The sequence below is a fragment of the Caretta caretta genome, chromosome 8 (assembly GCF_965140235.1).
Source record: "Caretta caretta isolate rCarCar2 chromosome 8, rCarCar1.hap1, whole genome shotgun sequence".
NCBI classification, from domain to species: domain Eukaryota; kingdom Metazoa; phylum Chordata; order Testudines; family Cheloniidae; genus Caretta; species Caretta caretta.
Window position 1 is genome coordinate 46,385,743 of NC_134213.1, and position 14,355 is coordinate 46,400,097.

At 40.9% G+C, this 14,355-nt stretch overlaps 1 protein-coding gene across 7 annotated transcripts in view; it reads right to left on the bottom strand.

The window, feature by feature from the left end:
- The window catches only part of DNM3 (dynamin 3), a 347,110-nt gene that overhangs the window by 261,717 nt on the left and 71,038 nt on the right, over nt 1-14,355 (bottom strand). For all 7 annotated transcript variants that reach the window (XR_007357954.2, XR_007357953.2, XM_075131456.1 and 4 more), the window contains exons 4-9: nt 12,690-12,893; nt 10,275-10,373; nt 9,095-9,255; nt 2,533-2,675; nt 1,673-1,808; nt 532-599 (exon numbers count right to left, since the gene is read on the bottom strand). Coding sequence is in view for 5 of the 7 variants with exons in the window: in XM_075131456.1 (XP_074987557.1) it covers nt 532-599; nt 1,673-1,808; nt 2,533-2,675; nt 9,095-9,255; nt 10,275-10,373; nt 12,690-12,893 (811 nt within the window). In the remaining 2 variants the exon portion in view is untranslated. The remainder of the gene's footprint in view (nt 1-531; nt 600-1,672; nt 1,809-2,532; nt 2,676-9,094; nt 9,256-10,274; nt 10,374-12,689; nt 12,894-14,355) is intronic.

The window sequence follows — 14,355 nt, forward strand, 5'->3', positions numbered from 1 at the left end:
AAGGCTCCGAGCCACAGAGGCATACATGGTTACAGGGCACGTGGTGACAACCCTTTACTGGTCTGGGTTGAACCCAAAAGTGTCCATTTCATATCGTTTTTGCATTTGATATAGAATGTATGTGGTAAGCAACTCAAGCCAAGCAAAGAAATGATAGAGAATCATTCTTTTTTCTGAATTTTGTGTCTTCAATCCATCAATCGCACCAATTCCATCAGCCATTGTGCTACATAAAAATTGTGTCTCATATGTGGGTGCTCTAACAGCAGCGATCAGCACAACCAGAAGAATTGTGTAGACTTGCTCTGTACATGATCTCTCCATAAGTCCCAGACAAATTTGGTATCTCCATGCAAATTAGTGGGTATGAGAGCCACCACTCTCATGGCTATGTTAAAAATGCAGGCATGAGATATATTTTTTAAAAAATCAACTGCCAGGTGGATGAGAAGGTGATGAGTGTGTTTATGGATTAACAAGAGTATGCTTTCTATAGATGTGTCTGAACCTGGAGAAATGGGAAGCACTTGCCTGATACCATGTATGTTTTTGATTGCATAGCTTATTTCTCTCCGCAGTTCTTTCTCATTGAATTCCATCTAGAGGAACCAAAGGATAAAAATCATGTTATACACAAATGCTTTTAACAATTCTGCAGAACATCCTACTAGACAACCAGAGAGGCCAGGGTCTACAAAACACACTCATGGTAGGATTTGGGGATGGTCACCTTAGGAGAAATGTGTTCCATTTATTTATTGTTAAAATTCTGGTGGACTGACACGCACACATACACACAGAGCTTATCTGTAAGACTGGCAGAAGAGCAGATAGGGTGTCTCAGACAGAGGTTTTTTTAAACACAAAACCTGCATTTTTCTACAATCTGGGGATAAATGCTTGCATGTTTTGCACCTTAAACCGAACTGGTAAGAAAAAGCCCAAAACTAATAGCTATTTTCCACAGCTCTAATTTTAAAAAGGTACCTAAGTACTCATCACTAACAAGAGAATCTGAGTTACATCAGAAGCAGTTTACCTGCCCCATCTACCCAGAAAAAAGATGAGGAGAGCAGCCAACAGTGGTAGAACAATGGAAAAGGTATGGAAAATAGTAAGAGCTGGGAAAAAGAGACAGACATGAATAAATATCAAAACATGACCGCTAGTTTTGACATTAGTCCATGCAGAAAGAGAAATGTAAGATGTCACATGTAACAGCTGAATTCTACCAAGACTAATTTTGCAAGGTAAGAAGACATGTAGTTACAAAGATATTTGTTACAAAACATGATTCATTCCTTACAAATTTGCAAGAATACTGGAAATGAAATTGAGAAATTAGGGAGCAAAGCGGGAAATGTTTTTGCAAAAGCCACAGAAAGCAAACATTTGAGCCATTTTTAATTAACGTAGAATTATGACTGAGTTTTGAATATTGCATATGACAACAATCTCAGATTGAGATTTCGTGTTAATAACCAGAAATAAAAATAAACTTCTTTCCTGTGTATTGGTGATAATTCTTCCCTTTTGTGTAGTTTACTCCTTTTAATTAAGGGTTTTCCTGTTAGAACACCTTCAAAGGAAATGTAACTTCATTGCCACTATCAAAATGAGTATGAAAATATAAAAACACAACTCAAAGCAAGGAGGACAGACAGACACATACCTTTACTAGTTCAAAAGGAAAACGCTCATGGAAAATGCGATTGATTTTGGCACCACCAGATAGTTCTAATGTGTCAACTTGATCCCCTGATCCTTCAATTCTTTTTTCAAAGTCCACTGAGAACTGCTGAACCATCCTTAAATTTCAAAACAGAAACAAACTCAACAATGCGTAAGCTAAGCTTTTCATTTCATTTTTATTTCACTGTATTTATTGCCAAAAGAATGATATTTCTAGGGTTAACAGTGGTACCTACATGGCCTTCTCCACTCCCAAAGGACACAAACAAGTATAAGGTTTTTCAAGTCTTTTTATAAATGTATACGGCTTACTCTCTTAAAAACACCAGCTATTTTTAATTAGATTTTCTATATGGCTTGATATAAATGTCCAGATAAGTTGGCACTCATACTGAACATAGAGTCCCATGAGGGAACCCTATGATAACAAACAGCAGTGGACGCAAAGACAGCTATGTTAAGAAAACATGTATTTTTGATTAAAAAGCAAGAAAAGGTTCCCTGAACCACACCCGGCATTCCAGGGGGTTCCAGTTTAGCACAGAGTACACAAACCACAGCCCAAGATTATAATGCTCAGCGTAGGACAAAACAAAATGATTTTCATCCAGCCCAGCATATTCTATGACTATTAAAATGAATTATGGAAAAATCTTTCTAAAATGGAAAGTGGCTAAAAATGTTATAATGCTTTCAGCCAAAATAACCTCTTTGAAGTTTGCAGAATGTATAAGCATCCTTCTGCATCTGCCTTTCACTAGAAACATCAATATCCTAAGCTTTAAGCTTAAACAAGCGAGAAACTATTTTACATACATGGAGGAGGAAATGGACACTCACTGCAGTAAGGCTTTAGTCTTTCTCGTCGGATCTTCTGGTTTAAAGTTTTTATATGCCTCTACTTCATGCTCTATAGAAAGCAGCTGGCTCTGAAGTTTGCTCCGGAAGGCTGGCAGTGTGTCTCGAATGTGATTGGTGAGTTGCTACAAAAAAATGAATTCTTTAAAACACTGGAAAGGCAGATGGATGGAAAGGATATAGCCCATTCCTTTTGATGGCCACACACAAGAAAATATGACTTGTGCTAGGCTTTCCAATGGAATTCAGGTTGATCTTTGAAGTGACAGGAATACCCACAGGCAATACAAGAGCCTCTTTTCTTGTACACATACTATAATCAGAGCTTGAACAATTATCTGGCATCCCTCCCCCTTACACACACACACACACACTCACTCTGTTGAGCACTAAAATGAGGCTTGGTAAAAAACACTTGCTCAGCTACACCAACAAAAGCCAGGCACAGTTAATTGACAGTGGCACAGTTCCACATTAAGTTCTAGCCCTTTCAGAAAGCCACTTATACGATCAACCAATGCCATCCCCTCTCCTCCCTTTTCAGGATTTCTCTACTGCTATGGCCTGCTCTCAGGCACACAGCAGACCCTCAGTTTTCCAACTCTTCCATTTTACCTAGGGCCTCTGCCGTTTGCTCCACTTCCCCTTTTAAAGGATCTGCGACTCCTGGGGAGTAAGCCATAGACTGATCTCCCATCCACTTCTGGGGGACAACAAACCTAGCAGCTCTAGCGACACTACTCCCTCTTTACCCCTCACCCCCTGAAAAAGAGCAAACAGCTCTGCTGCTCCCTCCTGTTATGGGACGACAGTGTCTGGGTCACTGTTTCTTTCCTTTCTGCTCTTCCAAAATGTCAGCAGCATCCCAGCCAGACACAGCTGATTTACCGGGTCCAAATTTCTACTCATCCGAGGCAAGCATCTGAGCAGTTTTTGCCAGTTGTACTATAATCATACACTCCACTATAATCAGACACTCCACGAGTATACTACATGGACACTTCAAGTAATGGTCAAAGGGCTCAAATCCATCCACAGTTTGAACACATTCTTTCTAGCCACCTCCAAACCTAGCAGAGGATTTTGGAAACACACAAATTGCTCCTAGGACAATATGGTAAATCCTGGCTACTCCACTGAAATGTTTTCTCCCAGAAGGCCACATCTGTATTATTGGAGAGTCTCTATTGCATTATTTACCCATACATACAGCACTGGTATCCAACTTGCGGCCCTCAAGTCTCTGAATTGGGGCCTTTGAGGAGAACTGTGTTAAGATGATGTGTATTTGTATAAACTGAAAAAAACAACCACATTCCCTGAACCCCACCCTGATACTTTTAAATAGTGTTTGAATCAGCCTTGTTACTAAAGTGAGGAAATAAGGGGCATCTTCTCCTACAGCCCTGGGAGCAGCTCTGCTCCATTGACACCTTCCCTGCCAGGCCGTGGGAGGCCCATGGAAAGCAGGATAGCTGCTCAATTGGCTCTGTCTGCACCTAGGACATCATCTATTGGAGGATTGCTCCCCTACCCCACACAGGGCAGCAGAAGATATAGGAAAGAAGAAGCTGAGAACCAGCCACAAGTTATAGCTCCCTGTCCCCTAGCAGAAGACTTGTAGGTGGTTTCTTCTCCCTTTGTGCAAAGAGAACTGAACAGGGCAGAGGAACTGCCCCAACATTGACTGGGGCCTCTGGGTCTTTTTAAGATAATGTTTGGCCCTCAGGCTAAGGCGGGCACCACTGTTCTACAGTGTTAGTATATAGGTCTGTTTGTTAGCCTGGGATAGAATTCTGGGTTTGACTTTTTGATACTCTTATACTAATATGCAAAAACAAAGGACAAAGATTGTGTATGTTGCTTCTGGATCAGAGCAGTTAAATTGTTACTTGAGTGCACACTTTAAGACTGCCTCAACCCGTATCTCAAGGCAAAGTCAAGCAACCAGTCAGGAGAGGCAAATGGGTTTGGAGTGGGGGAGGTGTAAAATACTAAAAGACCAAACAAATGCCCGTCCCTGACAGCAGCACAACCTCACTCCTTACCCTTCCCAGTGGGACTGTAGGCGTGCACTGCAGGTATATTTGGGCCTGCTAAGAAGAAGGAGAAGGAGAGAATGGGGAATTGGAAATGAGAATGGGGACATAGAATATCAGAGTTGGAAGGGACCTCAGGAGGTCATCTAGTCCAACCCCCTGCTCAGAGCAGGACCAATCCCCAATTTTTGGGCCAGATCCCTAAATGGCCCTCTCAAGGATTGAACTCACAACACTGGATTTAGCAGGCCAATGCTCAAACCACTGAGCTATCCCTCCCCCCAAAGGCAAGGCTCTGCGGCATCAGAGCTAGGAACAGAACATTGGGAAACAGACTCTGCCAGCATGTAGAGCTATCACATTGTCTGCACTTCAGACTTCTGCTCTCTGTCTACGTGACAAGAACCCGGGGAGAGGGTGAAGGGAAAGCCCTCTAACATACAGTTTAGATGCTTTTAGTATCAACAGCTATATGGGGGAAAAAATCTTGCCTTATAATCACTTTATCTTGACTTTCATTGGTAATCCTTAAAGCACTGGAGAATGGAAAAGCAGGAAGCACAGGGGGGGAAACTAATTCACAAACAAAACTCACTGATTACATGAAGGCCTGACCTTTGCTCATTTATAGTTTCCATGTGTATTGTAGTAAGACCTGTACTATCAATGTCTAATTAGACCGTAAACTCATTGGACCATGGGCCACTTCTGTTTTGTACAGTTCCAAGCACATTTTTGATGCTCTGTAAGAAGAATGATTTTTTAAAATATTTTAATGTGTTTTGGGGCATGTCTGAAACAAGTCAATAATAACCATGAAACAAATAAATACGATACTGTACTCACAGTAAAGTGCATTGGCTTCAGGGGCACAAAGATGGATAAAAATTCAGGAAGAAGGAGGTGGTTGCTATATATAATGTCCAATCAATATCTGGCAAAGGTCAAGAATTACGTCAGTTGGTTTTCATATTTTCACTAACTGACCTCTCATCACACTCCAAACATCAACAAATCTAGCAATTTGGAAAGGTGCAAGTTTGCTTTGATCAGTGTCATAGTTTTATAACCACTCAACAGAAGAAGCTACTAAGAAGAGAAGTTACTAGTGCATTTCATATTTGCCCAAGTGATGGTGGGGATTCTTCCATTTTTAATGGACAAAGATGTAACAGATCATACACAAATAACCACAGTTCATTGATTAAGGACAAAGGGTTTTTTTGAATCTATGTTACAAATAAATCCTCTATTATTTCTCCCTCTAAAACAAACCAGGAATAAATTATTGTTCAGAAAAACCCTGTAAACAGAGTTCAATGAGCTATTTTCCCCATAGAATCACACTCTGGAGTTTCATTTGAGCACCACCTTGTGGATCCAGAGACATTTAAATTTTAAGCAGATTTCAAACAGGCACCTGCACGTGTAACAACAACATGATTCATATGAATGGTACTTACAGGGATCTCTACAGCATAACCCGTTCCATTCAAATAAAACTTCACGGAAGTCCAACAATGAATACCGAGGGGCACAGCAGACTGTGTTTATGTAAAGTAGCCAACTCAGACAAATTTTAATTACTGGTAAGTAAAATAAAATAACTGGGAAGTGATAAGATACCTCCCTATGGTAATGAGAAATTTAACTATTTTAACCTAAAAAAAAAAACATTCCAAAAAGTGACCAAAACAAAAACATTCCAAACAAAAGCAAACGTATAGGATGCATGAGAGTTCTGCCACCCTGTCTCAGAAACAGGTTCTGTATCGCAGATAAACTGCCCTGGTATTCCTCTCTAGTGGTTGCTCTAACCTGAACAGAACATGCCTCAAAACAGCCATCAGATTGCACGCCTGCCAAGTCACTGTAGTGAGAAATGCCAATCATTTAGTCTTGTTCCTCTTGGAAACAGCAGCAGTTATTGGCATCTGTTAACTGAAGTCAAAGGAAACAAAGAACCAGGTGGGCTTTTTAAGGCCCTTATTCTTCTCCAAATAAAGAGCCAAGAACTTTGTAACAGCGAACATGGGAAAAGTCTCACTGAGATGAGCAAGCAGAAACGAGAAGAACATTGGCAAGATGATCAGCTCATTAAGTTGGAACTCTAACACTACTTTCAATAAGGAATTTAGGGATGCTTTCAGAGCACCATCTTATCCTTTTCAAACTTGGTATGAGGTCGATCAGTCACTAGAACCTGTAGCTCACTCACCCGTTACAAGCCAACAGAATTAAGCAAGTAATAAATCCATTTCTTCATGCCTGAATATCGGTGACATCATAGCAGAATGTTCAGAAGCCTTCACGATCCATCACTAACTTGGAACTCTCAGCACTAGCCTTCCAGTGACTATCCATCTATCTCATCGCTGGTCGTCCCCTACTATGATGACCCTTCACTATTCCTTCCTTAATAGCGTTATCTAGGTTATTTCCATTACTACACTTAATGTATACTTAAGAAGCATAGACATGGAAATAAACAAGCCAATGTAGGAAATTTGAACTCGTAGGAAATAAATAGCTCAAAAAGAGGCACCATAAGTTTTGTCAGGATTATATGAATATCCAACAACACAAGACTTTTTAAATAGGGGATGTCAAATTCAATATGCCCACATTAGCCTGATAAGTTGCTGAAGAGAGACTTAGTTTACCCTTCAACAAATTCATGGTAGTCCAAGAGAGTTGCCAAAATGAACATGAAGGGAATCCGTCTTTAAATCTAGCAGACAATTAGTTTGGTTGAATTTGGGGGGAAAGGGAAGGATGGGGCCCAGAGGAAGTGACCAATTTATAAAGGGATCCATGTTGGCCCCCACACACCAAATAACAAACCTTTATGATGTTAAACCCTTTTAGTGGACTCTTTTGGATAAACCAGGAAGGCTTGAGACATTTGCTAAGAAACATCATGCCTCTGGAGTTTTACACTATCAAGAGACTGCCTGGTTCCCATCTCATTGCATAAGTCAGTATCATCCACAGCTGGGCCGAGAACCATCTGTCTCAGCCAAAAGAAGGTTATCAATTTCAATCAACCCTTGGTCCCCCCTGAGCTTGGTCAGCACCTTTGCTACCAGAGGTAGTGGTAAACGGTTTCCAAGACTCCCCTATACTGTGGATAGAAAAGGTATCCCTTGCCAGAATAGTACATTGATAGTTTCTTGTTCAGGTGAGTGACAAATGGATCAGCCTCTAGTTTCCCAGCTGGAGGAAGGTGTGATCCACCACGCTGTTCTCCAGAGGATATTCATCAGAGTCTTCAACCAATCACAAGAACTGCTCTGTGTTCTCTTGGGGTCACAAATCACCTCAAAGGAGATGAGGAGACAGGGCTATGACCCTATACCCCTATTCACTGCCCCAGAGACCAAACAAAGGTGCAGCATGAGCACCCCATGTGTTCCATGGAGCAATTGTGTCTCCTGGGGGACAACTCCAAAACCCCAGCCCACCCTAGCCCTTCTTGGGGTAGCTTCTAGCTCCATATTACCCCTTACACAGGGCTGTGATTAGTGCCATAATCTAATCCTTAACCTGAAATAATGCACAGAGGGAGACAGGAAAATGCATTCTTTATCTAAAGTCAGATGGACTGCCTAGAATTTTCTTCTTTGGGAACTTTAAATCACACAATGAGTTATAAGTCATGTTTTCATGCTAGGCCGCTTAAAAAGCCAGAGATCAGTATAATGAGTCCAAGTGATATCCTGATGCTTGAAAGTAACATGAAAGAGGTGAAAAGAAAAGGAGTACTTGTGGCACCTTAGAGACTAACCAATTTATTTGAGCATGAGCTTTCGTGAGCTACAGCTCACTTCATCGGATGCATACCGTGGAAACTGCAGCAGACTTTATATACACACAGAGAATATGAAACAATACCTCCTCCCACCCCACTGTCCTGCTGGTAATAGCTTATCTAAAGTGATCATCAAGTTGGGCCATTTCCAGCACTGATCACTTTAGATAAGCTATTACCAGCAGGACAGTGGGGTGGGAGGAGGTATTGTTTCATATTCTCTGTGTATATATAAAGTCTGCTGCAGTTTCCACGGTATGCATCCGATGAAGTGAGCTGTAGCTCACGAAAGCTCATGCTCAAATAAATTGGTTAGTCTCTAAGGTGCCACAAGTCCTCCTTTTCTTTTTGCGAATACAGACTAACACGGCTGCTACTCTGAAACCTATGAAAGAGGTGGGGAGTGAATTTAAACAAAAGGGTCACCATTATTGTAATGTATGTCTAGCACAATGATTTAAACTCCACTGACTTCAGCTGAGTGACTCCTGCAATACACTGGCAAGGGGGCAGGGGAGATTGGTTCCTGTACTCTTTGCAGTGAGTTTCATACATAATCCCCTGTGATATGTTGGGGAAAATACAGTGTTATAAACAGGAAAGAAAGAATCAGGTGCACTACAACAGTGATTTTAATCCAGCATTTTTTATTGGTCCTGTACACACACACACACTTTTTCACATTTGCTTGTACCTGATTTAGAACTTTCTGCAGATATGGTGTTCCCATCCTGTCTGCCATATGTCTGTAAGCTGGATGGGAAAGGAAGAATTTCCTTTCTGCCAGCATGGCTGCCTTAATATCCTTCTTCCCATCAATGTCTTTCTGACTTCTGTTTACAACTCCAATATACCCTAAAACAAGATCAAAACAACCCTGTAAGTCAATGCTGTTACTCCCCACAGGGCAGTGTACATGTTAGCTCAGTACAGACCAAGTTCACCTATTTTTGGTAATTTTTTTAAATTATTGCAATAAACTTAATGGGTTCAGCGGGGTTCAGGCTCGGCATATGTGGGCACAGCTTCCATGGAAGTCACTGGCTCAAATTCAGTGATGACTGAAATGGTGGTATAAGTTAAATATTGGGGGTAAGCTGGTCGGAAACCAGGTTTAAATGGGGAGACAATATCACTTGCACTGATTTGGCATTCCAAGGGATGTGCAAAACAAGAGTGACTTGCACACCACAGGGGAAGAAGAGGAGGATGTGGCAGAAGGGTAACAAACAGGACAAGAAAATAGGAGGTCTTGATATTGATTTTCCTGTCTTCTGGTCTGATCCCTCTCTGGCTGGTTTGCTTTCTGGGGTTTTGAGAAAAGAAAAAGGGGGCTGATCTACCTGGTGAAACTGGGTTCGATTTCAATATTACTTTTGTATTATTCTGATGGTGGAAAGGAACATGTCTCTCTAGCTCTATAAACGATCATCTGAAAAGCTTTTGGAAAGGGGCAGAGCTTAGACTGCAGTGACATCAAAGATCCAGTGGCTGCTTCCAGACTGCATCAAGGCACTCCCACACATTGCGAGGAACAACAGACATTGTCACAGAAAAGGAAATTTGCAGGTAACCTAAACTCATATTTCCCATTACACCTCGTGCAGCCTGTTCTGAAGTCTTAGTTCATTTCCCCCCCTTATTGGGTATTTTGGGCACCCTTCTCCTCTTACCTTTGCTTTTTCATAGCTTAGTGTGATGATAAAGGCTATGAGCACAATCTCTACTGTAATCTGAAGGTAAACTGCAGAGATTTTCTAACCGAGCACTCCATTAAAACCAATCTTCTGTTGATTTACCAAATGCCTACCTTCCTCATCACCACTTTGCTACAGAAGGAACTGGTACATGGAGTATAATATTAACATTCTTACCTCTACGAAGAGGGAGCAACTTGTTCTCCAGAATCTCTGTTGCATCAGTTCCTTCATCCATCAAATCCAGTTTTGTGATTACACCAATGGTTCTCAGGCCTGCATCACCAACCCCACCCCCCCCCGCCCCCCAAAAAAATAGTTAAATATCATTTATGCTGAGGGAAACCAAATTAATTAAACTTTACTCTCTGGTACTTAGTTTACTTGGTAGGAAAGAACTGAGTATTTTCTCACTATTCCTATGGATCTGTAATGGAGTTTAATGCAAGAGAACTGCATCTTTAATCTGTCACCTTAGTTTTTATTTTGTTTTTTTTAATTTTAAAAAACCACCTGTCCATTCCAGATCCAGGGGCAGGGTGGGAGCAGGGAGCTAGGTCAGTGTCCATCCACCACGCACATGAACAGAGCCAACAGCTAATAAATGAGATAGCAGAAGTCAGTTTGGGCCTACCGACCATAAGCAGAGCCAAGTACAGGAATCAGTTAAGGTGTGCCAGATAGTGAGGCAGGGATCTTGCATGCTAGCACTATAGTTCCCACTCTGGTAACAGAGCCTTTCCGGTTTTCCTTTAGTCCATCAAGCCGCTCTTGGACTCCACACCCACTTTTTTGTTCTTTACCTTGAGAGTGAGTAATACAAATGTAATGTAGTCACAGCCCCACCAGGCAACAGATGAACATGGCTCTCTTGAGCCTGTCAGCACTTCTTTTGAATTGGCGGGGAGTGGGGGCCTCTTGCAGTAATACAAAATGCTCCCAACTCTACCAAGTCAGACTCTTGAATTCTAATCCACCAGGTGGCAGCACATTATATTATTACAAAAAAGAAAAGGCGTACTTGTGGCACCTTAGAGACTAACCAATTTATTTGAGCATAAGCTTTCGTGAGCTACAGCTCACTTCATCGGATCCGATGAAGTGAGCTGTAGCTCACGAAAGCTTATGCTGAAATAAATTGGTTAGTCTCTAAGGTGCCACAAGTACGCCTTTTCTTTTTGCGGATACAGACTAACACAGCTGCTACTCTGAAATATGTTATATTACAGTGGATCTCAACCTTTCCAGACTACTGCATCCCTTTCAGGGGTTTCAGAGTTGTAGCCGTGTTAGCCTGTATCAGCAAAAACAACAAGGTGTCCTTAGAGACTAACAAATTTATTTGGGCATAAGCTTTTGTGGGCTAGAACTCACTTCATCAGCTGCATGGAGTGGAAAATACAGGAGCAGGTATAAATACATGAAAAGATGTGATTTGCCTTACTAAGTGTGAGGTCAGTCTAACGATATAATTCAATTGACAGCAGGATACCAAGGGAGGGAAAATAACTTTTGAAGTGGTAATGAGAGTGGCCCATTTCAGACAGTTGACAAGAAGGTGTGAGTAACAGTAGGGGGAAATTAAGTTCAGGTTTTGTAATGACCCAACCACTCCCAGTCTATAAAGAACGGTCATTACAAAAGCTAAACCTAATTTCCCCCTACTGTTACTCACATCTGATGAAGTGGGTTCTAGCCCACGAAAGCTTATGCCCAGATAAATTTGTTAGTCTCTAAGGTGCCATAAGGACTCCTCATTTTTTCAGGGGTTTGATTTCTCTGGCATACCCCCAAGTTTCACCTCATTTAAAAACTACTTGCTTACAAAGTCAGACATAAAAATACAAAAGTGTCACAGCACTGAAAAACTGCTTACATTCTCATTTTACCATATAATTCTAAAATCTATTGCAATATAAATATTGTACTTACATTTCAGTGTGTAGTATATAGAGCAATATAAACAAGTCATTGTCTGTATGAAATTTTAGTTTCTACAGACTTCACTAGTGTTTTTTATGTAGCCTGTTGTATAACTCTAGAGAAGTCGATGTACCCCCTTGTTGAACTCTGAGTACCCCCTGGAGTACATGTACCCCTGGATGAGAACCACTATGTTATTACATTGCCAAGACAAATTGCATTTACTCTTGCTGTATGTGTTGATTTATTACATAGTCATATCAGTCAGCAAGGCATGCCAAGAAAACAAACATCATTCTAACATTTATAGTACAGTAGCACCCAGGCACCCCAGTCAGCATCAAGGGCCCATGGTGCAAGATGCGATACAGACTCCTCGGCTGACAGAGGCCCTGTCACAAAAATTTCCAATTAGGTATATTTCATACTTCACTCAATTACCATACACTGGTTACTTTTACACCTCAGTTGATAGCACAATTTACTGAATTATGCTGCATGAGCAGAATTCCTATTCTTCTTCTGATGTTGAAATCAGTATAAAATTTTTAGTTATGAGTAATGAGTTTTCTTGCACTGTTAAATGCATGATCCACCACAGTAAACTACAAGGTATATTTTCATCAATGGTATCTGAAAGCGGGAAAGGTTTACATCGTTCACACTTACCTTGAGGGTCTACTTCTTTAGCTAACTTCAATGCATCTGAGTTGGCAAGATCAGTGTTGGCTGGAGTCACAGCCAGGATCAGACAGTTTTCACGAGAAATGAACTGCATAATCATGTCTCTGATCTGTTGCTCTATATCTGAAGGTTGATCCCCTACTGGCACTTTAGTGATTCCAGGCAAATCAACAAGAGTCAGGCTTAGCACTAAAGAGAAAGGGCATAAGACCAAAAGGCTTGTTGTTAACACTTTACATCCCTAAAGAGAATAAAAAGATGATCCAAGTCTGAAGTTCTGGTGGGGAGCCATAGTTAGAATAGATGTATCAATTTTCAAAGGCTTTTGAACATTATTTTGTAAGCACACACAACTAGAGCTCACAGAAGAGTTCAACATTACAAAGTTCGGTTTTGTTCCAGAATGCAACTGCTTGTCACAACCTACAAATTACATAGCGACAGACAGAACTTCTTGTCCCTACCCAGCGGGCTCAGCTGCCTGTCATGCCTCTAACTTCCACTTCCTTTTTCAGATAAATGGCAAAAGCACTAACCAACATCAACATGCACTCCCAGCCAGGGCTGGATTACCCAATAGGCAGACTAAGCACATGCTTAGGGCACCAGCAAAGCAGGGGGCACCAAAAAAAAAATATAGATTTTTTTTGGAAAAAATTTGATATTTGATATTTCAAAAAAAGCATCGAAGTAGTCATCATGGGAAAAATCAGAACTTTGTTAGACTTCCTTACACTCCACTACACACTCTTCCCCCATTTTTCTGTTCTCTTTTTATTACTTATCCCCACCTAAACCAGGGGGGTGTCCTACTAACGTAGATCGAAATAATGCGAGGAAATCAGATTCTGTCATATACTGCAATAAATTTGTTTTATTATTGATATATTCTTCTGAGTTATATGTACTTGATTTTTTTCCCTCTTTATATACATACACACATAAAAATAGTATACGTTGTGTAATTTGGTTTTGTTTTTTTTTAAAGTTCAGATAACTGAGATAAGGGGCAGGATGAAACCTAACCAACTGAGTGGAGCACAGAAATGTAAATTGGCAGAACAAAAGAAACAAAAAATTAGTGAAATTTTCCAAAATCTTCCAAAGCTGACATTTTTCAAAGCGAATTCATCAGAAGCAACATCTTCTCTCAGTAGCACAGACATCGTTCCAAAACCTGGAGGTGTTTCAGAGACTGACCCTTCTTCTACTGGTGAAACAAACATTCCAGAACCTGTGGATGTGTCAGAGACTGTAACTGATCATCCTACTCCTGGTGGTAAAACAGACCTTGTTCTAAAAAGTGTGGATGTGTCAGAGACTGAACCTGCTCATGCTGTAAATAATAGGAGAAAAGATCCTGGTATGTGGGTTGATTTCAGTACTGATGATGTAGCTTACTGGATAGATTGTGGACCATATGACGGTCAACAACACACTGGGCCATTTGAGAAATCACGTCGGACTTTTACCAGTGGCAAACAAGATATTATCCACAAAAACTATTTTTTGGCATGAAAGCGAATGGTGAGAAATACACTTGAAAATGGCTACTGTATTCACCATCAACAGGGTTTGTGTACTGTTCTGTTTGCAGACTTTTTGCGTATAAATCTTCAACGTTTGCTGCAGATGGATTTAGTAACTGGCG